Below are 25,591 nucleotides of genomic sequence, written 5' to 3'. Positions count from 1 at the left end.
TTAACTTTTTCATTGATAAAGAAGGTGATAATGTGGTGATCGGACCAGTCGCAGGGTTGAATCGCCTCCAATTGTGTAGAGTTCTCTTTGGCAATGATGAGATCGAGTATCGAGCCTTTGTCGTGTGTTGGTTTATCGCATATTTGGGTGAGGTCAAGCGCATTAAGGAACGTTTTGAGACTATTCACCACTGCGTCTTTCTGATCGTTCCAGTGGAGATTGAAATCACCCAGGTAGACTTGGGTGGTCTGCCGACCAGCACTGGAGTTGATCATGTCCATGAGTTGTTGGGTGAATATCAGATTGTCACCAGGCGGGTGATAGATGAGATGTAAAGCACAAACTTGTTTGCCCTCGCTGGTGATGTCGAGGCAAAGGAGTTCACAGGAGGAGAGGGAGGGGGAGGTGACTTTAGTAACGGAGAGGTTGCTCCTAAAAATGCATGCAATTCCCCCGCCCGTCTTGTCTGAGGACCTGTCTAGCCTAATGATGTGGTTGTTGTATTTTATACCTGACTGGGGCTAGTCAGGCTCTCAGGACTGCACCATTGTTTAACACTACGCACTGCAAATATTTGACACAAAGTGTATACTTTTTAGGAGTGCAGGCTATCACTATCATTAGTGAAATTACATATCCTAGCTCCACCCTAGATAACATCTAAGCAGTTTCTGGTTATTTGTTGAACTTATAGGTCACCCCACATTCAGCCCACATGGCTTTCAGGTAGCCAGATATTAAGTTACTACCTCTGTCTGACACCACCTCCTTAGGAAAATGCACTCTAGTAAAGATACTAATGCGGGCTCTGGCAACTGCAGGGGCAGTGACCGTCCTTAGTGGAATAGCTTCTGGGTACCTGGTGGCATGATCCACTACCACCAGTATAATTCTGTTCCCTGATGCTGTTGGAGGATCTAGGGGTCTGTCAGACGGTTTGCGAAGACGCAAGTTGGAGGGAGACATGAGAAGGAGCCCCGTTTGAGATTGACTCCAAAAATTAACAAGATATCCGGCACAACGCCCAAAACAAGAGATTCGGCACATCGTCCAAAGAAGAGCGACTTTCTAGGCTTTTCCCAGGACTAGCCTAAGGGACAGCTTTAACCTCCATTGCGACCAAACAGAGAACATTCAAAAAATATTTTCTAGTGAATGAATGTCACCATGGAAGTTATCATACACATGAGAATTAGCTAAGAACTATCTGAGGTCCTGAAGAGAGTTCCTTACACAGGGAACTTGAAACGCGTCAACCACCATTGTGTTAGGCCAATCATTGTTAATTCAGATTAAACCATCTGTGAAGTGTACCTAATGGGTCAGATGGCCTAGTGTGTAAAGTTTAAATTTCAAATGTTTCCCGTGATAATATGATTCTAATGACAATTTTTGTTTGAAATTTGCTTGCAGAGTTAAGCTATTGATTCTTTGAAATTTTCTTCCCCCCTTTTTTTCTTCTTTCCCAAAAACTACATCCATGTTGATTGGAATTTGTATACATGACTTTATATATATTTAGGCACCAGTATTCATACGATCAGGTGAGTACGTTTCAGTATAGAAATACTTCTAGTTTTCAAAAGTCGGCACTGTGCAATTTTCAGAGGCAGCAATATTATTAGGTATCAGTGGGCTACCTGGACATGGGCTAGAGACATTGGGTGCAGACTTGGCAGGAATTGTGGTTCTGGACAGCAGCAGATTCCTCTGTGTAGATTTCTTGGGGACAGGACCGCTGTCCTCTGAATTCCTGGTCCTAATCAAAGGTCAAGCTGTCTTCCTCTGATTCTGAAGGCCCCTGGCTGCAGGACAAGCGCAGTATTCTTTGCATGGTCTTTGAAGCTTGAGACAGGCCGGTAGGGCTTTGGCCAAGTCAGTAGGTGTCTTCAGGCTTTTCTGCATGGTGTCTTCTTTGTACTTCTTCTTAGGTCGGCAGGAACTAGTGTCAGCGTCTGAGGGATCCCCGTAAATACTAGATTTAGGGGCGGTATAGGGGAGTAGCAGGTACGGGCCAATGGGGTGACTACACCCAATATTATGCCACCCTACTGTGGGAAGGGGCATAGTCCTAGCTGCAATTGGAGTGGTCCACATCTTCAAGATGGAGGGGACTGAAGAGTATGCTCAACTCCACCTCCCACACCTGAGGGGTAGATTTGCAAAGGGGGGCCCACCTTCTATTCTTTCTTAGTTTCCCGTCGGTTCTCCCTTCCAAAGTAAGGACACTAAATCGGTGGAAGCCAGCTGCTGATAGCAGCAGAGGCTGGGGCTGTCTTACAAAGGCAGCAGGCCTTTGAAGCTTCCCTCTCGAGCAGTGTGCCCATCCTAGGGGAGGAGGTGTGACAACTCCACACAGGATGTGCTTTGTTTCTGGCCTCCTAGAGCAGAGGACTCCGGACCCAAGGGTCCAGAATGATGTGTGGTGGTAGCAGGCTGAATACAGCCAATCAGAGACCAAACGAGGGTTGGTAGGTTTTCAGGGGGCACCTCGAAGGTTCCTGTTAGACCTGGCACCTTGGCGTGAGGTTCCCTCCCACTTTTTGCTGTTGTGCCTCAAATGTTTTGATGGTGTCTGCTACTCAGGGCGCTGCGCCACGGCCAACCCGTGCCGCAGTGCAAGTGCTCCCTACTGTAAAGTGTACATATGATTGATGTCCATGATTGGTTCATTGGATTTACCGTTAGTCCCTAGTAAAGTGCACCAGGAGTGCCAGGGCTTGTGAATGCCAATACTGCTAGTGGGCCTGCAGCGCTGGTTGCGCCACCCACAGAAGCAGCCTTAGAATGTGTCTAGGGTCTGCCATTGCAGAACCTGCGTGCAGTCTGGTACTGTCACCCTGGCTGGGCAAGTGCACACACTTGCCAGCCCCTGAACCTTCCCTTAACTTCATATTAGTCACCCCTATAGTAGGCCTGAGGGCAGGGTGCATTGTAGTGTAAGGTAGAACATGCCCTGATGTGTGTGGCATGTTCTAATAGTGAATTACTACCAAATTCGTTTTTCACTATTGTAAGGCTACCTGTTCCCTTCTAGGCCAGATGAGCTGCTGGAATTATTACACTCTATAATCCCAGCAGGCTCAGGGAACATGGTAGAGATTCGTGTTTAGTATGCCTGAACTCAGAATGATAAAATACTTCTTTTAGTAAAGTTTATTTTAATATCCTGTGTTTGCAAATGCTACTTTTAGAAAGTTAGCATTTGCTTGCCTAACCATTTCAGCCCGCCTCTGCTTGGATGTGGATCTGACTGTCTGGTGTGTGTGAGTGACAGGGCTGGGAGTTGACAGGTAGTGATTAGCAGGAGGACCCCTTAATGGGTGGTGGGAGTTTCCCCTGAATGATGCATCAGGCTGTGCCCCTGCCACCACAATGCTGGCTCCGCCCTCCTGGGGAGCGACTGATGACTCAGCCTGCACCTGGCCCAGGAAGGACCGAAGCTTGTAAACAAAGTGCTCAGGCCACTCCTGCCCTCTCAATGCCGGCTCCGCCCCCCTGGGGAGCGGCTGATGTGCCTGCCCTCACACTGAATGCAGAAGTCATAAGTACCCACAACAAGTACTCAGAGACTGAAGCAGTTATGCAGAGGCCCCCCTGGCCAGTGAGAACAAAAGAAACTGTGTATAAAAGTAGGAGCCCTGCTCCTTGTAAATGAGATCCTGTTTGCGCTACAAGAGAAACTCTGCCCGAAGAGAAGGACCTGGAAGGACTACAAGGAGGAGTGCTGACTCTGGCCTGTGTCTGGTGCCTTGCTGCCAAAGGAGAGGAAGAGAAAAAGACTACAAGAGACTTTTACTTTATTTTGAACTTTGTGCCAAACTCTGCTAAAAGATCTCCAAGGGCTTGCTGCTGAACTTGCCCCCTGACCAGCGCTCCAGGAACAGTGAGCGCTAACCCCTGACCAACGCATCTGCTGTGTGTGCTGCTTATCGCTGCAGCGCTGTCTGAGGAAGACGAGAGCATCAAGCCCCCCTGCACACCGTGACCGTGGGTGAGCAGATCGCCATAGCAACGTGAAGCCCAGCCGCCGCTGGCCTGAACACCGTGACGGCATCTGCGCCTGGCCCCACGAGAGCAAAGTAACGGAGGACCCGTCCGGTCCAAGCACCGGAGTCTACTGGGCACAAGCGCCGTGGATTCCCCCGCAAAGACGGACTGCCGCCCTTGTCATCTCCCTCGCTATCAGCGTCTGGCCTGCTGCCCCGCTGAAGGGACATCACCGCGATCGGCACTTTGGCTGGGTACGTCCCGCACTTGGGGACCGTACTGCCACTGCGCCACACCCAGCCGCCGCCGTCAGGACGGACGAGAAGACTGAGTAAAAGGACCTGAGCCCCATCGAGCACCGCCGCCCTGGGTGACCCGTGACCTGCTGCCTCGAGCCGCAGCTCGCACCGCCCGTCAAGGAAGCAACGCGACGTGGGACAGCTCCCCCTTCAGCCGCCCTCTCCGAGGATCACCACAAGAAGTGAAAGGTACTGTCTTTGCCCCTCCGCGGCGCGAGCGTCCTGCAATCTGAGCTCGCACCGCGCGGTCTGACCTCAGGCACCCCGGGAGCCTCACCGCTGCTGTTTGCTTGGCAGCGCGAGCCGCCCCAGAGTCAGAGGCGCGCTCTGCTCTTGGCCCCCGAGGCCCCGCCTGACGCTCTCCGAGGCCCGCGGCCCCCTCTCCCCGAGTCGAGCCCCGAAGGGTGACTCATTTCGAGAGCGGAGACAGCGGGAAGCGCCTTGAAGCGCTCTAAGACACTGGAACCTTTCTAACGCTGGGCAGAAGGCCCAAAAGACCGCATTTATTCAAGAACTGTGCCTTTTTCATAAAGAGTAACTGGAACCTGCATTTGAAGTAACCAAGACTGTATTTACAAGCCTGCTTGAGATTTATATAAAGAACATATATTTTTACAAATACAGTTTGGTGTCATTGTGTGGTGGGTTGGTTGTGATGGTGTGATATTGCAAATGTTTAACCCTACATGCCCCAGAGATTAGCCTAAGACTGCTTAAGCCACACTACCTAGAGGGTAAGCAGAGGTTGTCTTGAAGGTAACCCTCAGCCCTGACGAGGAAGAGAGAGGCCCTGCTTGTCGCCAGTGTTGCACTGCGCCAACCAGAGACTCCCCCTTCCTACATTGGACGCAGCGGTGAGGATTCGCGAATTTACATTTGCAGTGTTTTACCTTAGCTACTGACCATTGCATAGTGATTACAGTCCAGTAACTTAGCCACAGACTTTTTGATTTTTAATTTTGCTAAAAAAAAAGAAGATCCCTAGTGTTGCAAGCATGCCTGGCACAAACAGCGTTGATGGGGCGGAATCCCTGACCTCTGAGGTGTTGGAGGTAGAATGGGACCCATCAAAGTTGGATGACTACAAGAGGAAAGAACTGTGGAGCTTTATAAAGAAGTTCAAGGTTCCCCATGCAGGGTGCAGGAACAAGGATGATTTCTACAGGGCCCTGAAAGCCTGGAGTGAATCAAGGGATGCGCCTGTGGATCCTGTGATACCTGAGCGACCAGACAGCGTCCACAGCTTTGGCAGAGGCCTGTCGCCAGAGGAGCTGGCAGACAGACAGGCAACCAGGGATCATGAGATCAAGATGGCAGAATTGAATTTGAAGGGCCAAATGGAGCTTGAAAGCAAAAAAATGGCTCTGGAAGAAAGAAAACTCCAGTTTGAGTTTGATGTGAAAATGAGGGAGATGAGTCTAAAAGAGAAAGCCTTGGATCGTCCTCCCTCTGGTGGCAGCACAACGCCGGTGCAGGTAGAGTCAAGAGTGCACATCCCCAAAGATGTAGTTAAAGAGTTCTTTAAGATGACATAGGACAGTGGTTTAGGGCATATGAGGTAGCCATGCTTTCCCACCGGGTCCCTGAGAAGGATTGGGGAGCGGGGTTATGGGGAAGGTTCCTTAGCGAAGGAAGGGACACCCTGCTAGATTTGCCCACTGAAGACCAGAGATCCTATCCCCATATGAAAGAAGCTTTAATGACCAGGTATGGGCTTACCCCTGAAATGTATAGGCAGAAGTTTAGGGGGTGTAATAAGCGGCCTGGGAATACGTATGTGGAGTTTGTGACTTTTTTTTGCAGAGCACTGGATGGTTGGGTGAAGGGTAACAAAGTGAATGATTTTCAAGGTCTCTTTGATTTAATTGCATGGGAGCACTTGTCTGATCAATGTTTTCCTGAGTTACGCCAGCACCTGATTGATAGCAAGTTGTCCAACCCGAGGAAACTTGCTGAGGAGGCGGACCGCTGGCTCAGCACCAGGGTCCACAAGGGTCCAGTGGGAGACTCCGCCAAGGGTGGGCAGGGTCCCCAGCAGAAGAGTGGGGGGGACAAGGGAAAACAGAAAGGGTTCCAAAAAGGCCCCCAAAGTAATCCCCAAGGGGACCAGCAGAAAGGTTCTCAGCCTCCCCCACCCCCTAAGCAGAATGGGGCCCCGACAGGTCGACCTGTTCCAAAGGGGCCCTTCAATTGTTACAAATGTGGTGACCCGGGGCACATAGCCAGTGACCCCAAGTGTCGCCTGTTTGGAAAACCAGCACCCACTGGTGCTCCGCCCCGACAAGTGACCAGTGTTCACTTAGGAGAAGAAGTGATGGTCCCGGGGGGTGGGGATCCTGTTCAGATGACCCTAGTCTCACTAGGAGACAGTGAGATGGTCCCTGCAAGCTACCTGCCCTCTAACACTAAAAAATATGGGCAGGTGGTTACCATCAATGGTAAGAAAGCTGAGGCTCTTAGGGACACAGGAGCCAGTGTGACTGCAGTGAGGCATCACCTGGTGTCTCAAGAGCAGGTTGTACCCCATGCCTACTGTAGGGTTGTCAACGCTGACAATTCAGAGAGTCAGTGTCCGATGGCTCAAGTTCCCTTCGAGTGGGGGGGGGTCTCTGGTACTCTGCAGGTCTGTGTGAGGAAAGCCATGCCTGTTGACTGTTTGCTAGGGAACGACTTGGAGGACTCCCCTTGGGAAAAGGTGGAGAAAACGACTCACCTGAAGATGGTGGGTCTACCTGACTGGGCGTGCGTGACCACCCGGTCAATGGCAGCCAGTAGGGGTGATCAAGAGGTCCTGGGGCCTGACGGAGAGGCCCAGGAACCGGCCTTAGGGAGAAGGCGCAGGGCGCGCGGGAAACCGGCCCCTGAAGTTCCCACGGTCCAGGAGGAAGCAGACCTTGAGGGGGATGCCCTGGAGCCTACTGGGGAACAGATTGCCGAACTGGGGGACCTGCCTGAGCTGACCCATTGGCAGCAAGAAGGAGGCCCCTCCAGGGAGGAATTCCGCAGGGAGCAGAAAGAATGCCCTTCTCTCGTGGGTATGCGGCAGCAGGCTGCAGACCAGGCCAATGGTGTTCAGGCCAAAACACATTATGTGTACTGGGAGAATGACCTCCTGTACTCAGAGCCTAAGGCTGCTGAACCTGGGTCAGCCCGTGTGCTGGTGGTACCCCAGAAGTTCAGAGCCTTCCTACTGGGACTGGCTCATGATGTGCCTTTAGCAGGACATTTGGGGATGGACAAGACCTATGACAGGCTTGTCACCCACTTCTACTGGCCCCAAATGCACAAGAGCTCAGATGCTCATTGTAGGACCTGTCCAACTTGCCAGGCAAGCGGGAAGAGCGGAGGGAAGAACAAGGCTCCCCTCCAACCCTTCCCTGTGGTCAGTACGCCATTCCAACGAGTGGGTATTGATATTGTTGGGCCTCTGGACCCCAAGACAGCCATGGGCAACAGGTTCATCCTGGTCTTGGTGGATCATGCCACCCGGTACCCTGAAGCCATCCCTCTGAGGACAGTGACGGCCCCCGTGGTGGGGCGTGCACTAATGGGAATTTTCTCCAGAGTGGGGTTCCCTCTAGAGGTGGTGAGCGACAGGGGGACCAACTTTATATCCAAGTATATGAAGTCCCTTTGGCAAGAGTGTGGTGTAACCTACAAGTTCACCACACCTTACCATCCCCAAGGAAATGGGTTGGTTGAAAGATTCAACCGAACCCTGAAGGGCATGATCATGGGCCTGGAAGGTCCAATGAGGCGTAAGTGGGACGTCCTCTTACCATGCCTGCTCTTTGCATACCGCGAGGTGCCACAGAAGTCTCTAGGGTTCAGCCCCTTTGAGCTGCTGTATGGCCACCCCGTGAGAGGACCACTGAGTTTGGTAAAGGAAGGCTGGGAGCAATCTCCCAGGAAACCTCCCCAGAATGTATATAGCTACATGCTGGCCTTCAGAAACCAAACCAGGCGCTTCAGACAACTTGCTGAGGCAAATCTGGAAGCAAGCCAGGAGGAGATGAAGCGGTGGTACGACCAGAATGCCACTCTGGTAGAGCTTCAGCCTGGACAGGAGGTGTATGTCTTGGCCCCAGTGGAACCCTGTGCACTTCAGGATAAGTGGACAGGCCCATTTGAGGTTGTGGAGCGCAAGAGCTCAGTGACATACTTGGTGGACATGAAGACGCCCAGGAATCCTTTAAGGGTCTTACATGTCAACCGCCTCAAGCCCCACTTGAAAAGGTCCGAAGTGGGCATGCTGTTGGCCACTGATGATGGAATGGAAGAGGAGTCGGAGCCTCTTCCTGACCTCTTAGTGGCCTGTGAGAAAGATGGGTCAGTGGATGGAGTTAACCTCTCACCCACCCTGACCCCTGAGCAACAGGAAGACTGCCGCCAGTTGCTGGGGCAGTTTCCAGACCTGTTCTCCCTGGTTCCTAGTGTCACAGATTGGTGCGTCCATGATGTGGACACAGGGGACAGCTTACCTGTGAAGCACAAGGCTTACAGGGTAACTGACAGGGTACGGGCCTGCATCAAGGAGGAGGTCTCCAAGATGCTTGCTCTTAGGGTGGTTGAGTCTTCCAGCAGTCCTTGGTCCAGCCCCGTGGTCTTGGTCCCAAAGGCTGCTGCGCCGGGAGCCACACCTGAACTCCGGTTCTGTGTGGACTACAGAGGACTCAATTCAGTCACCAAGACTGACGCGCACCCTATCCCCAGAGCTGATGAGCTCATTGATCGGCTAGGGGCTGCCCGGTACCTCAGCACGTTTGATTTAACGTCTGGGTACTGGCAGATCGCCTTGACCGATGGGGCAAAGGAGAGGTCAGCATTCTCCACACCAGATGGGCATTTCCAGTTCCGGGTTATGCCATTTGGGATGAAGAATGCCCCTGCCACCTTTCAGAGGTTGGTCAACCAGGTGTTGGTCGGGCTGGATGAGTTCAGTGCCGCCTACCTGGATGACATCGCAGTGTTCAGTGGCACCTGGCCAGAACACCTGCGGCACCTCTGGGAAGTGTTGATGGCGCTGCGCAAGGCAGGCCTCACAATCAAGGCAAGCAAGTGCCAGATTGGGCAGGGTTCCGTGGTGTACTTGGGACACCAAGTGGGGAGTGGCAAGGTGGCACCCTTGCAACCCAAAATTGAGACCATCCTGGCTTGGGAACCCCCCAAGACCCAGACTGCAGTGAGAGCCTTCCTGGGGCTCACTGGGTATTACAGGAGGTTTGTCAAGGGCTATGGCACTATTGTGACCCCCTTGACAGAACTGACTTCTAAGAAGCAGCCCAGGAATGTGATTTGGACTGACACCTGTCAGAAGGCTTTTGACACCCTGAAGACTGCCATGTGCACGGCGCCCGTGCTCCTGGCTCCTGATTTCTCCAAGGAATTCATAGTGCAAACAGACGCTTCAGAGCATGGTGTAGGGGCTGTTCTCTCACAGATGACTGAGGAGGGCTGGGACCAACCCGTAGCCTTCATCAGTAGGAGGTTACTTCCACGGGAAAGTAGGTGGAGTGCAATAGAGCGAGAAGCATTTGCTGTGGTCTGGGCGCTGAAGAAGCTAAGACCCTACTTGTTTGGGTCTCACTTCCGGGTTCAGACGGACCACAGGCCCCTCAGATGGTTGATGCAAATGAGGGGTGAGAACCCAAAACTGTTGAGGTGGTCCATCTCCCTACAGGGTATGGACTTCACGGTGGAACACCGCCCTGGCACAGATCACGCCAACGCTGATGGTCTGTCCAGATTTTTCCGCCTTAGTGATGAGGAACTCCCTGGGGAAGGGTAGTTCTCCCCACATTTCAGCTGGAGGGGACACGTGTTAGACCTGGCACCTTGGCGTGAGGTTCCCTCCCACTTTTTGCTGTTGTGCCTCAAATGTTTTGATGGTGTCTGCTACTCAGGGCGCTGCGCCACGGCCAACCCGTGCCGCAGTGCAAGTGCTCCCTACTGTAAAGTGTACATATGATTGATGTCCATGATTGGTTCATTGGATTTACCGTTAGTCCCTAGTAAAGTGCACCAGGAGTGCCAGGGCTTGTGAATGCCAATACTGCTAGTGGGCCTGCAGCGCTGGTTGCGCCACCCACAGAAGCAGCCTTAGAATGTGTCTAGGGTCTGCCATTGCAGAACCTGCGTGCAGTCTGGTACTGTCACCCTGGCTGGGCAAGTGCACACACTTGCCAGCCCCTGAACCTTCCCTTAACTTCATATTAGTCACCCCTATAGTAGGCCTGAGGGCAGGGTGCATTGTAGTGTAAGGTAGAACATGCCCTGATGTGTGTGGCATGTTCTAATAGTGAATTACTACCAAATTCGTTTTTCACTATTGTAAGGCTACCTGTTCCCTTCTAGGCCAGATGAGCTGCTGGAATTATTACACTCTATAATCCCAGCAGGCTCAGGGAACATGGTAGAGATTCGTGTTTAGTATGCCTGAACTCAGAATGATAAAATACTTCTTTTAGTAAAGTTTATTTTAATATCCTGTGTTTGCAAATGCTACTTTTAGAAAGTTAGCATTTGCTTGCCTAACCATTTCAGCCCGCCTCTGCTTGGATGTGGATCTGACTGTCTGGTGTGTGTGAGTGACAGGGCTGGGAGTTGACAGGTAGTGATTAGCAGGAGGACCCCTTAATGGGTGGTGGGAGTTTCCCCTGAATGATGCATCAGGCTGTGCCCCTGCCACCACAATGCTGGCTCCGCCCTCCTGGGGAGCGACTGATGACTCAGCCTGCACCTGGCCCAGGAAGGACCGAAGCTTGTAAACAAAGTGCTCAGGCCACTCCTGCCCTCTCAATGCCGGCTCCGCCCCCCTGGGGAGCGGCTGATGTGCCTGCCCTCACACTGAATGCAGAAGTCATAAGTACCCACAACAAGTACTCAGAGACTGAAGCAGTTATGCAGAGGCCCCCCTGGCCAGTGAGAACAAAAGAAACTGTGTATAAAAGTAGGAGCCCTGCTCCTTGTAAATGAGATCCTGTTTGCGCTACAAGAGAAACTCTGCCCGAAGAGAAGGACCTGGGAGGACTACAAGGAGGAGTGCTGACTCTGGCCTGTGTCTGGTGCCTTGCTGCCAAAGGAGAGGAAGAGAAAAAGACTACAAGAGACTTTTACTTTATTTTGAACTTTGTGCCAAACTCTGCTAAAAGATCTCCAAGGGCTTGCTGCTGAACTTGCCCCCTGACCAGCGCTCCAGGAACAGTGAGCGCTAACCCCTGACCAACGCATCTGCTGTGTGTGCTGCTTATCGCTGCAGCGCTGTCTGAGGAAGACGAGAGCATCAAGCCCCCCTGCACACCGTGACCGTGGGTGAGCAGATCGCCATAGCAACGTGAAGCCCAGCCGCCGCTGGCCTGAACACCGTGACGGCATCTGCGCCTGGCCCCACGAGAGCAAAGTAACGGAGGACCCGTCCGGTCCAAGCACCGGAGTCTACTGGGCACAAGCGCCGTGGATTCCCCCGCAAAGACGGACTGCCGCCCTTGTCATCTCCCTCGCTATCAGCGTCTGGCCTGCTGCCCCGCTGAAGGGACATCACCGCGATCGGCACTTTGGCTGGGTACGTCCCGCACTTGGGGACCGTACTGCCACTGCGCCACACCCAGCCGCCGCCGTCAGGACGGACGAGAAGACTGAGTAAAAGGACCTGAGCCCCATCGAGCACCGCCGCCCTGGGTGACCCGTGACCTGCTGCCTCGAGCCGCAGCTCGCACCGCCCGTCAAGGAAGCAACGCGACGTGGGACAGCTCCCCCTTCAGCCGCCCTCTCCGAGGATCACCACAAGAAGTGAAAGGTACTGTCTTTGCCCCTCCGCGGCGCGAGCGTCCTGCAATCTGAGCTCGCACCGCGCGGTCTGACCTCAGGCACCCCGGGAGCCTCACCGCTGCTGTTTGCTTGGCAGCGCGAGCCGCCCCAGAGTCAGAGGCGCGCTCTGCTCTTGGCCCCCGAGGCCCCGCCTGACGCTCTCCGAGGCCCGCGGCCCCCTCTCCCCGAGTCGAGCCCCGAAGGGTGACTCATTTCGAGAGCGGAGACAGCGGGAAGCGCCTTGAAGCGCTCTAAGACACTGGAACCTTTCTAACGCTGGGCAGAAGGCCCAAAAGACCGCATTTATTCAAGAACTGTGCCTTTTTCATAAAGAGTAACTGGAACCTGCATTTGAAGTAACCAAGACTGTATTTACAAGCCTGCTTGAGATTTATATAAAGAACATATATTTTTACAAATACAGTTTGGTGTCATTGTGTGGTGGGTTGGTTGTGATGGTGTGATATTGCAAATGTTTAACCCTACATGCCCCAGAGATTAGCCTAAGACTGCTTAAGCCACACTACCTAGAGGGTAAGCAGAGGTTGTCTTGAAGGTAACCCTCAGCCCTGACGAGGAAGAGAGAGGCCCTGCTTGTCGCCAGTGTTGCACTGCGCCAACCAGAGACTCCCCCTTCCTACAGTTCCCTCTGAGCACATGGTTTAATAAATCTTACACTTTCATCAGTATGGGTGTGAGAGACGGGCGGAAGAAGAAACGAGGAGGCCGAAGTCTGGGCTTAACGATGTCAAGATTTTATTAGGGATAACAAAAAAAAAACAGAGTCACTATATGCAGAGAATAAGTTCTCCTCTCCTCCCCGTGGCTGTGCCTGATGTCTTCCTCCACTCTAGTTTGCTTTTTTTTCAGTGGGTATCCCAGGAGGCTCACGAAGGAGAGAGAGAAACAAAAGGGGGGTAAGTTATTCCAATCCTTTATATGAATATCAGGATCAAACCCGTCACCATTCCCAATGGTGCGTTAGTTGTGCAGACTCTAAAAAGAAAAGGAAAGAAAAAATAAGGTCCTGGGACCATTCTACAAGATGTCCAAACTCTTGAACACTCTTTCCACGTTTTTGGGGAGGTCTATTCTCCCAATTCCTTAACTTCAGGTGGGGGTTTAACAAAGCGGACAGGTGCCGGGTCCACCCCGTACCTTCAACATTAGGAAGAAATAGAGGTGGGAGAAGGCGTCCGGAGTGCTTCATACGGGCTTTAGTAGAGGTGCTTTAGTGCTGAGGTGGGGTTTGTGACAAGGCGTGAGGGGTCGGGCGCTGTACCGGAACGTGGTGACGATACAGAGTATTTACAGTGAATATGCAGTGAGTCAACTCTTTACAAGGTTCCCTCCCCCCTCCCGAGTCATGTACCGTGACAGCTGCAACTCTGGAGAGTTGCAGCGGCTCTCCAGCGTCCTCCAAGGGTGTCACCCACTCCTTCAAACAGGCTTGTGGACCTCCGTCTTCATCCGGGTCTCGACGGTCGAGGCTTTCTTTGGTCCCTTTCTCATCGGTCGAGGTGCTCTGCTCCCAAACAGGATCCCAAAGCACGGCGTCTTAGTTCTTCTTCTCCGCCAGGCTCAGCGCATCTTCCGGGTTCTCAGGGGCCTCCTTTTGGGGTAGAGGCCCGCCTCTCTTTGTCCCCATTGGCCGGGGCCTCCCAGCTGGGCAAAACCTCGCTGTGCGCAAGACGTAGCAGGCATAATTAACTCTTGCTTTATCCGCCTAATCGAACTATTGTCTGCTTGCACAGCGTTCGGAGGACCAGAAGGTAGGGGTTGTATACTAAAGACCCTGTCGGCCCTCTCACACTGGGTTTAGTAAAAGAAGTCGTTTGGCACCAAGCACTCCTGGTTTCAGTGAAGCCAACATGGTGCTGGGGAACTTGAGGTGTGTAGTTTCCAGCTCAAGAAAATTCTATGGCTTTCTTGGCACTTACAATATTTAAAACTGGATGTAAGTATTGTAGGGGCATAACTGCTCATGCAGATATGCCCGCGCCTGTTAAATAGTGCACCCTGCCTTAGGGCTGTAAGGCCTGTTAGAGAGGTGACTTACCTATATCTTAAGCGGTGCATACCAGCTTTGTTGTTTTTCACTCCACCCAGGCATGCTGAGGAGTGGCATGGCCTTGGTGAGGGGCCCCTAGGGGACCATCTTCAGCTCCTGTTGCCCTGGGTACTCAGGGTACCATTCATTAGGGACTTGTAGGGTGCTGAAGTGTACCAATTGCGGATTAAGCTTTATGGAAGAAGCACTGGCACTGGGGACCAGGTTGGTAGGTGCCCTGTGCACTACAATCCAAACCACATCAATTAGCAGGCAAAAAGTGGGGGGCTAACCATTTCAAAAGAAGCACTTTCTCACAGAGATTTTCTTCAGTCACAGCATGGTTTGAAACCTGTAGAGATAGGAGGTGACATTGTTCCCCAGCACACTAGATTTTTTTGAGCTTCTGGAGTTTCTCCCTACAGAGGTGTCTGGAATTTCCTGCCTCACTGCTCTGGTCCTAGTCTATCTGGGGACCCAATAGGCTAGTGTGAAGTCCTTGTGCAGGAGTTGTCAGAGGCCAAATTAGGGAGCAGTGCTGTGGATCCACATCAGAAGGCACAGAAAGAAAGTGACTTAGCTCAGCACTCGGGGTGGTGCTTGTACGTGGCTTCCAGGGTGGTACAGAACCAGCGCAGAGACTCACAGTGCCACCTAGCGGCGCACTAGAGCATGCTGGTAAACGTTTCCAGATGTAGTCTGGCACCTGGGGAGTATTCTAAGGTAGAGAATCATCTGAGGTTAAAAGTAGCCATCAGAAATTGATGAATGTGACCTGACAATTAAATCTCAGTCTCTTAAAAGCATGGATTTGCTACATACAATTAGTGTTCCACAGCTACGTTGTTCTATTAATCCCTGAAAAGTTAGTCCTTCAACATATTGAAACTAATTGCAAATGCAGACTACATCCGTCGCTAACTTCAGATAAAGATTCAGATGTTGCGGTACTGTGGGTGCGCCTTCACCTCTTTTTCTCTGTATTTGTCTCTCTATTACCACCATCGATGAGTTCAGTTCCCATCTTTCATCAGCATTTTTATGTGGTGGTTGATAGTGTTTTGTAACCTATACAGAGTTGTTACAGAAGTTGGTAAGGTTTGTTCAGGAGTGTATTCTAATGAAGTCAAGCTGCTTGTTTTCTCTAAATATGAATTGCTATCCATGCATAAGGTAGCATATTGAGCGATTGGGGATGTCCCCTACCCACCTTGCAGGCATTCCAACCTATTTGAATGGATTTGGAAGGTAGGGAGGAGGTCAATTGTCAGATTTTGTATTGTACGAGAGCTTCCCATCCCCATTGTTAAAATTTGTATCAAGCACTATCTCCTAAAAGGCGAGTCAACAGGTCTAAGTATGGTGGGAATTGATGTATGGATCTTTATGGTATCTAAGGACTTTTCCATTGATTGCCCCCATACACACCGCAGATTAGCAGTTAGAGACCCAATAGTTATTTCCATCATCCTTCTTGTTCTCGGTTTGCCCTTTACCTCAGCCAATGATATCCGTGAATAGCAGGGTTTTTCACGGATCGGATAGACCATGGATAAAACGTTTTTTGTAAGGTCCTTATTTAATTATTTAGGTGAAATTATAATATTACCTTTGGAATTTAAACATTTCACACAAAATGTTCAACTGGTCCTATATTGACCATTGTAAGGGGTATTTGTAAACTTTCTACTTGTAAAGGCGAACGTTTTCTTGTACAAAAAAATCCAATTAATTTGTTACTCGAGATGGTTGTTCTCCTGGCAGCATAGCTTCAAACGCAACTAGCACCAGATGCATATCGCTCAAACACCGCCCCCACGCCTCCAGTGTTGGGAGAGGTGGAATGCAATCAGATTGCCGACTTCTTCATCTCCAAAGTTGAAACCATTTACAACACTCTGTCTTCTGTTCCCCCCCCCAAGCCTCCTCCCGGCTCCCCCACCATGGACTCTTTATGCCCAGCATCCCAGCAAGCTCAGATCTCAAACTGGCCCATGTTAGATCCCAACTCACTACTGGCTCACATGATGAAGGTCAACTCGGGCTCCCCCTGGACCCAATCCCAATGAATATTCTCCGCCAGCTCTCTCCTGAGGCTCTACTAGTCATCCAAGAGCTCTTGAACTCCTCACTACGGGAATCTATAGTCCCGGAGGAATGGAAAAGAGCACTGGTGGTACCGCTTCTGAAAAAACCTGGGGCTGACCCAAAGATACTCGCTAATTTTCGGCCTATTTCGCTGCTCCCCATGTTCTCTAAAATATTGGAGAGACATATTAACATCCACCTCTCTTCACATGTGGAGAACATAGGTTTTCTACATCCATCCCAGTCTGGATTTCGCCCCCACCACTCCACTGAAACCACCCTTCTGGGGGTGACAGAGAACCTACGAGCCCGCCTTGCCCAGGGTGAGACTGCGGCGCTTGTTCTTTTAGACCTAAGTGCCGCATTTGACACGGTCTCGCACCCCATTCTTCTGCGAGCCCTGAGAATGGCTGGTGTGACCGGCCCTGCACTTGCCTGGCTGGTTTCGTTTTTGAACAAACGCACTTTTCAGGTGGTCTCTTTTGATTCCTCTTCCTCTGTCCGTTCATCTGCGTATGGCGTCCCGCAGGGGTCTTCACTGAGCCCTTTGCTCTTTAATATCTACGTAAGACCCCTAGCTACCATTGTGGAAGATGCAGGGCTATCCCTTTACTCATACGCAGATGATACCCAGATACTTTTCTCCCTCTCCTCATCCGCCGCAAATGCCCCATCCGCTCTTAAACTTGGTCTTAGTAGAGTGGCCGAATGGATGCAGACGAACCTTCTGAAGCTGAACGGAGATAAAACGGAGGTGCTCATTCTGGGCAAGCAGAAACATCTCTGGAGCCCTTTGCACTGGCCTCCAGTAATGGGCCCTCCACCTCTCCCAGCGACTCAGGTTCGCAACCTTGGATTTGTTCTGGATGACTCGCTCTCGATGTGATACCAAGTGGTTAAGGTGGCCGCCACGTGCTTTTCTATTCTGGGCTGGCTTAGAAAAATACTGTGGATGTTACCGGCAGGATCCAGACGATCAGTAGTCCACGCCTTAATCACCTCCCGCCTGGACTACGGCAATGTACTGTACCTCGGAGTCACACTGGAGCTTCAGAGAAAGCTTCAGTTAGTTCAGAATTCAGCGGCCCGACTTCTATGCAAGGTCCAGTGGAGATCTCCAATCTCCCCTGCTCTTAACGACCTGCACTGGCTCCGCATTGCCAATCGCGTCAAATTCAAGGCCCTTTGCTTCATGCACAAAATCGAGCAAGGGTCAGCCCCAGTCTATCTCCAGGCCCTGGTTCAACAATACATTCCTCCCCGCCACCTTAGATCATCTGGCCTAGGTAATTTTCAAACTCCACGCTTCAAACTAATGAGAATGGGTGGGCGTGCCTTTTCCTGCGTTGCCCCAAGGCTCTGGAACTCCCTCCCGGCGTCACTGAAACTTGAACCATCTTTGCTGAAATTCCGCAGAGAACTTAAGACCTGGCTCTTCTCTCAATAACATCTGCGATGCATCAATCACTGCTTCTCTGGCGCCGGGAGACCCCTTGTGGGTAGCTGCGCGCCCTACAAATTCAACTACAACTACAAATACAAATCTATTGCATATTATTTTTTGTGTGAACTTTGTTGCTTTGCGCCTACCAATCAAACCTTTGAGCATAGCTAAAACTGCATCAGTGGCTTTTTGGAGACACATTTGAATCTCTAAAATATATAGGACACCTTGTCGGCTATCCTCTTGCTTTGCAGGCATTACCCTCAGGACGTTTGTTCCAGTAGTTATGCCTCCATTGGCAAGAAGATATTGCATCATCGTATTGCTGAAATCTGGCTCAGCTTATTCAGTTATATTCAACTAATATGATATGTCTCTGAAATCTATTCCGGTCCTGTTTGAAAAGGGGTGTGAACAGCCAGAAAATAAACGATAATAAAAAATCTTCAGTTACATTAGTTCTTGCCCTTCAGTTATCACACCTCACCACTCGCATACCTTCCCTCATTGGTTGTGGGTTAATGCTGATAATTATTTCGGGGAGGGCTGGTTTTGGTTCTTGAAGTACATTCAAGCTTGACAGGCTTCAGAAGCAATATTGTTTTGCCCCACATACTGTGCTGTGTATATAAAATATATCTCGCTGTTGGAACGTAGCAATATTTCAGAGCAACTTTTTTTCGTGGAAAATGTGGCTATTTAATGTTGGATACAGACTTCTAGAAGAAGCAGCTGTGCAGTTAGGACATCTTACTCCTCTTGGTGCATGTATGCTGTTCTGTGTAATCTTCAAGTGACTAGAATAAAGAATTGTTCATACACTGGGCCGCAAACTGACCTATCTAAGCCATGATGTGTGTTTCATTACTAATTTTAATAGCTTTGCTTTCTGCAGAGACGCTATAATCGGTTTCATTTTATAAAGGTGGTACAGGAGCTGATGAATCTCATACATGGATTTTGATCTCTTATTTCGTCCATTATCTTGCTCAGGTTATGCTTCGATGCCTGTCCTTGCTGCAGACGATGGCAACAAAGTTTCGACTCTCAGCCCAAGCTGACACCAACCGCTTTAACGTTGATTATTGGGAGAAGAAATGTGAGGCTTTTTCCATTAAGATCCGGTAAGTTGGTCTGGCAAAGTAACTGCTTTTTTAGTACGGCAGTTTAACCACTCAAAAATGAGATGCTAAGCTGGTAAAAGCAGTGTAAACTGGGCTGTAGCGGTTTCTCCAACTGTGATTGTTTCTCAGAATGGAAGAATATTAAATTTAAACATTGTCTGCAGTTCAGGGAGCCTTAACACTTTTTATAATTTGTGTGTAGTTATTCCACTTTACCAAATGCCGTTAACTAACAGCAACCGGTCATATCAGTTTTCCTCATATACAAATTTCTGAGAAATCTGTGAGTAGTGAACTAAGACTAACTTCATGACGCCATAACTCTTGTGATAACCGCCAGACGCTTGTGGCAGTCTGGCAGCTTGACAGCTTTCAGGAGAGTTCAGTGAATCAATCAGTTTAAAAGTGTTTTACACCACAGATTGCTAGAATACACCCAGCACATACTTCCCTTATACTGTGAATAGAATGACCCAACACAAAGAGCATAATGAATAGAGCTGTACGCTTCTTTAGTGGGTCTACGTAAAGTACTCTTGGAATTGTGCACACATATAGTTCTTGTTGACTGCTACACACCTCCTGTATGCAAAGGTCTACCTACCTGCTCATTAACTCTCAAGCTCAAAACATTCTCAATCACATATGCACCAACACTTACTAAAACTGCCATCAATTTGCACAACATCCGAGTGCCACTGTTGAACTTAACTGCTTCCTTATTGTCAGCTAAACAATCCTCAATGACTTCATCCCTCATGAACAATTTATCTAAAGCCATCAAGATATTGACCAAGTACTCCACCCATGTGGACTTGTCAGATTTTTCTTTCTAGTTCGCACACATTCCTTCTAAATTCCTATGTCACAGACATTCACTTTTTCACCAAACTCGAGCTATTGAGCTTTACATAGTAACCGTATCAAAACTCTTATCTGAAGCATTTTGCTTACTGCCATGAGCCAAATAAATATCATCTGTCCTTCATACATCATCATATTCATGCGGGACCACCAACCCCTTTTTTACATCTGACCAGGTATGTCGTCGGGCATGACACCTGCACTCCTGCAGGTCAACCCTCCCCCCATCAGTGCAAACAGTGGCGCAACTGTAGTGAATGAGGAGTATAATAGCTTTTTTTCATTCAGCTTTTGGTAATCCAGACAACCTCAAGCTATTCCACCAACTGTTGATTAGTGAAGTTCTACAGTGATTGATCGCGCAGCGTTTTAGTAACCGATACAGTGGTTTCCAATGGGTGTTCACCCTGAGCATATGGTTTGAGCCTAAAATTACTCCGGATCTGCTGTAGTTTTCGGTTTCGCCTGCACAATGCTTGTGCTGTAATTGTGAAACCTCTTGTAAAGAAAAAAAATCTTTAGAGGGTCTTAGAACCTGCCCATTACTTACCTTTACTTACCATTGATTGGCTCCCAAGTCACTCTCGTTTCCTTGCTTACTATTGGTCAGCGTCTCCTGCTGGCATTAGGCTTCCTCCTGTGCTTCAGTCTTTTGTCCCTGCTGTGAGCATTGACCAGGTACACAGATATAGATTCCTGGGGCTAGTGGAAGGTAGTGTCCTTTCCCTGGCCCCAGGCATCTGCAGGTACTACAGTATTACTTTTTTGTAATCTTTCGTTGAATCCCATGTTTCCTCTTCCTCTGCTCTGCAAGCTACCTTCAGAAGGGTCGTGAAATACCGACTGATGGCCTTGTTGATTCTCATCCCCCCTCTCGCTCTCTCTCGCTCTCTCTCTCTCGCTCTCTCTCTCTCGCTCTCTCTCTCTCGCTCTCTCTCTCGCTCTCTCTCGCTCTTTCTCTCTCTCTCGCTCTCTCTCGCTCTCTCTCGCTCTCGCTCGCTCTCTCGCTCTCTCTCGCTCTCTCTCGCGCTCTCTCGCAATCTTTAAGAAGGTTTTAGCTGAGGTTCGTAGAGTTCGAGGCATGTGGGCTGCTAAATTCATATCTATTGCATAGATCGCCGCCTAGTGTTGGGTCCGGATGATTGCACATTGTTGTCCTGGAAGAGTCTTCGAAGTATCACGAGATAGGTGGCTCCTCCCCTGGACTACAGTGCGCATGGGCATCGGCTCCATCCCCAGATTGTTTTTTTCCGCCATTGGGTTCGGATGTGATTTCGACGTCTCCTTGTCGGAATCGAAAAACTTACTTCTTTAAGGCCAAAAGGCCTTCTCTATTGGCGTCGGTATTGTATGCGATCGGTCCCGAGCATCGTCCGACTCTTCGTGTCGGAATTCTGCGGAGTACTTTACTCTTCGGACATCAAGGCCCTGTACTCGCAGCAAGACCCCGACGACCTGATCATGGAACGGAGTCCGTTCAAGTGCTGCCCCGTCTGTGGATCCAAATATCCACACATCGACGTGCACCCAGTCTGTAATAAATGCCTCTCGCCGGACCACGACGAGGACAACTGCATGGCCTGTTCGAAATTCAGGTCCAAGAAAACACTCAAGCATCGGCGCGCGGCGCGCCTCGAGGCCCAGCGAGCGGCTCCGGCCCCCGATGACATCTTCTACGACCCCGCAGAGGAAGGCAGAAGCCATCCTCTTGAAATCTCACCGCCGTCGACGGAGGTCGAGCCCGATCCAGGTGAATACATCGAAGAACAGGGCCAAAACCTTCAATACATCGAGGAGGTAGGGGACGACGAAGAAGTCTATGGGGCCGCGGAAGATAGCTCAGAGGAAGAGCTATGCCCCGAACATTACATGCCTCAGGCTCAGGTCACGGGATCGCCACTCGGCCTTACCCACGACCCTGCACCGCTATCCCCAGCCCCGCCTTCTGGCCCGGCCACGGATACACCGGTGGAGCCGCCATTGCGCGTATCGAAAACGAAACCGCAACCGTTGCAGGCGACATCGTCAAACATGGCCGACGTCCCAACGAAACCGAAACCATCGGTCTCGGCAACACCTAAAATGGCCGACGTCCCGGCGAAAACGTAACCGAAACCTACGGCTTCGACTACATCTAAAATGGTCGAAGTCCCAGCCAAATTGACAAAGCCTGCTCCATCTTCGGCTCCGTCGCCCTCAGGCCCTCCGAAGTCGAAGAAGGCTGTCGAGTCACCAGCGCCACAAACGGTGGCCACGGACACGTCCTCCAAGAAGGTAGTCCATCACGTCTCGACGGCGGCAGCGTCGACCACCAAACGCTCGGTCGAAGCAAAGTCCACTACGGCCCACGTCCCAAAGGCCGGAGGCACTGCGCATCGGCACAAAGATGCCGGATCTGTATCAACGGCGTCGGCGCCTCAGTCTACCACAGGGCCGCGAACCGTAGGATTCGAGGATTCATCGGTGGCCCCATCAACCATGCCGAAGTCCTCCGAAGCGGACGACCTTGAAGCATCGGCTGCCAAACCCTCGGCTTCATTTACGAAACAGGTCACCGACTCACTCCAACGTATTCGGGAGAAATCTCTGCCGTCGGCGTCTACCGCGCCTTCGGATCCGAGACCGGTGGACACACCTGCAAAGACGTCCTCCAAGCTACTCTACACTCTACCACCGAAGGTGGCGCCGAAGGCGTTTGCACCCAGACCGGTGCCGAAAAACACAGAAATGTCGGAATATTAGACGGCCAGTGGGCATTTGGCTCGACAACCAGCGTCAGAGGACCAATCAGAGCAGTACATCGATGCCCACACAGGGAAATTGACACTTTACAAAAGAAAGATCACTTCCCAGCCATTGGAGTCATATGTTATTCCACTAAAGAAGAAAAAGGCACCACAGGACATACCTGCCTCTGTTGTACCTCTTCAGCCACCTCCGAGGAGGAGTCCATCACCTTCCCCCAACCAATCAGGGGGTGACGATGATGACCAAGATGACCAATACAACTTCCCTGCTGGCAATGACCCTGATGTACAACAGGACCTATATGACGACGCTGGGGACCAGGGAAGTCATCAAGTGATACAGGACCCACAGGGTTTTGGGACACGTACATCACCTACTGAGGATTCGGCAGCATTCAATGCTTTGATAGAGCGAGCAGCTGCAAATCATAATGTAGACATGCATGCTGACCCGGTGGAGGAAGATTTCCTGTTTGACACTTTCTCTGTCTCCGAAAGAACAGTCAAAACACTTCCTATGTTAAAAGGGGTCCTTAAACATGCACCAGAGATCTTTAAAGAACCTACAAGGGCAAGAGTGGTGAACCCACGTATTGAGAAAAAATACAGGCCAGCACCTGGGGACCCTGCCTATATTCGGGGACAGTTGCCTCTAGACTCCTTGGTGGTCGCAAATGCCCGCAAAAGGGCCAACTCTCAAACGACGGGTGAAGCTCCTCCCCCCGACAAGGAGTCGAAAGTGCTTGAGGTATCCGGCAAGAGGGTGGCTGCGCAGGCTGCCAATGTCTGGCATATAGCAAACATACAGGCACTATTGGCACGTTACGATAGGGCGCATTACGACACCCTAGAACAGCTCCTTCAACACCTACCTGATCAGTTTAAGGAAGGGGCCGAGATGCTCATACAAGAGGGAAAACTCATCTCAAACGCTGCAATAAAGTGTGCGCTTGATGTGGCTGATTGAGCGGCTAGGGGTATTAACACCAGTGTCATGCTGAGAAGACAGGCTTGGCTTCGCATATCTGGATTTAAGCCCGATATTCAGACAACAATACTCAATCAGCCTGTCAATCCTGACAGACTGTTTGGGCCAGATGTTGACACCACCCTAGAAAAAATTAAAAAGGACAATGAGACTGCTAAATCGATGGGGGCACTTCAGTCTCAACAATTCAGGGGAAACACTTTTCGTCGCTCAGGAGCGCGTGGTGTTACCAGAGGACAATTGGGTCAACAAACACAATTCACAAAAGGTGGTGCACAATCCTCGTACCCCAAGCAAGGTAGAGGGGGTTACCGAGGTAACCGTGCCAAAGGCAGGGGCAGGGGGAACAACAACTCCCGTTCCTCTGCCGCAAACAAACAGTGACTCCCTGTCACTGCCCCCCGACCATCCAACACCTGTCGGGGGGAGACTCCAGCAGTTCCTGCCGGTCTGGACGTCCATCACCACAGACAGGTGGGTGAGAAAACTAATCCAGTACGGTTATTGTTTGGAGTTAACATCCACTCCTCCCAACATTCCCCCAAGACAACGTCCTATGTCGGCAGAGCACTTGCACTTATTGCAGCAGGAAGTGCTAGTAATGCTGCAAAAAGGAGCAATCGAACTCGTGCCAGTGGAGGAGGAAGGAACAGGGGTCTATTCTCTGTACTTCCTCATCCCAAAGAAGGACGGATCCCTCAGACCCATTCTGGATCTACGCCCTCTCAACATGTATATACTGTCAGAACACTTTCACATGCTGACACTGCAACAGATCCTTCCCCTTCTAAACCAAGGGGACTTCCTGGCAACATTAGACCTCAAGGATGCTTACTTCCACATCCCACTCCACCCGTCCCACAGAAAATACCTCAGGTTCACCATTCTCAACAAGCACTATCAGTTCAAAGTCCTACCCTTCGGGGTGACTACTGCCCCCAGAGTGTTTACAAAGTGTCTGGCGACAGTGGTGGCGCACCTCAGGAGACAAAACATACATGTCTACCCGTACCTCGACGACTGGCTCGTTCAAGCAAAGTCGGAAAGACAGTGCGCCTCACACATGTCCCACACTATTCAACTCCTTCACAGCCTGGGGTTCTCCCTAAACTACCCAAAGTCGCACCTTCAACCAGCCCATGTGCGGCAGTATCTGGGCGCGACAATAAACACCCTGACTGCTATGGCTCAGCCAAACACAGTCAGAATCAACAGCATTCAGTCGCTGATCCAAAGGTTCAGACCGCAACACTCCCTGCCAGCGAGAGTGTTCATGCAGTTGATAGGCATGATGGCCTCCTGCATCTTCATAGTCCCGCACGCAAGGTTGCACATGCGTCCCCTCCAAGAATGCTTGGCAAATCAATGGACACAGGCTCAGGGACAACTGACAGATCTAGTGTTGGTGACCGGTCGGGCATACAACTCTCTGCATTGGTGGAATCCACACAACCTTTGCAAGGGCCGACCGTTCCAAGAGCCTGTGCCACAGATTGTCCTAACAACGGACGCATCTCTCCAAGGGTGGGGAGCGCATGTGCTCCACTACACGGTGCAGGGACTGTGGTCAACCCAGCAACAACGATTGCACATCAACTACCTGGAATTGATGGCAATCTTCATGGCGCTCAAGTCCTTCAAAGTACATCTGTGCAACAAGGTCGTGTTGATCCGGACGGACAACATGACAGCCATGTACTACATCCAAAAGCAGGGCGGTACTCACTCACCACAGCTGTCTCATCTGGCTCAGAGCATGTGGAAGTGGGCCATTCAGAGGAACATCTTCCTCATGGCAGAACACCTCCCGGGCAAGGACAATCAGATGGCGGATCTGCTCAGCAGATACAGCCATCAAATGCACTAGTGGGAGATACATCCATCAGTACTCCACCCGTACTTCCAGCAGTGGGGTCATCCAGAGATAGACCTGTTTGCCACAAGGGAAAACGCAAAATGCCAAAGCTTTGCCGCCAGGTTCCCTCACCCGGAATCGCAAGGGAATGCGATATGGATGAACTGGTCAGGCAAATTTGCGTACGCTTTTCCCCCAGCGCCTCTCATTCCGCTGGTGGCAAGAAAGCTAAAGCAACACTCGATGACTCTCATCCTGGTTGCTCCAACATGGGCACGCCAACCATGGTACACCACGTTTCTAGAACTTTCCGTGGTACCGCATCAAAGGCTGCAT

The 25,591-nt window shown here is 50.8% G+C and overlaps 1 protein-coding gene across 1 annotated transcript in view; it reads left to right on the top strand.

The window, feature by feature from the left end:
* Nucleotides 1–25,591, top strand: part of HAUS4 (HAUS augmin like complex subunit 4) — a 288,206-nt gene that overhangs the window by 99,182 nt on the left and 163,433 nt on the right. Inside the window, exon 8 of the mRNA XM_078644887.1 lies at nt 18,671–18,801. Coding sequence (XP_078501013.1) covers nt 18,671–18,801 — 131 coding nt within the window. The remainder of the gene's footprint in view (nt 1–18,670; nt 18,802–25,591) is intronic.

This window comes from Lissotriton helveticus, chromosome 5_1 (genome assembly GCF_964261635.1).
Source record: "Lissotriton helveticus chromosome 5_1, aLisHel1.1, whole genome shotgun sequence".
In the NCBI taxonomy this organism is placed as follows: Eukaryota; Metazoa; Chordata; class Amphibia; order Caudata; family Salamandridae; genus Lissotriton; species Lissotriton helveticus.
This window is presented reverse-complemented; position numbering and strand designations above follow the sequence as displayed.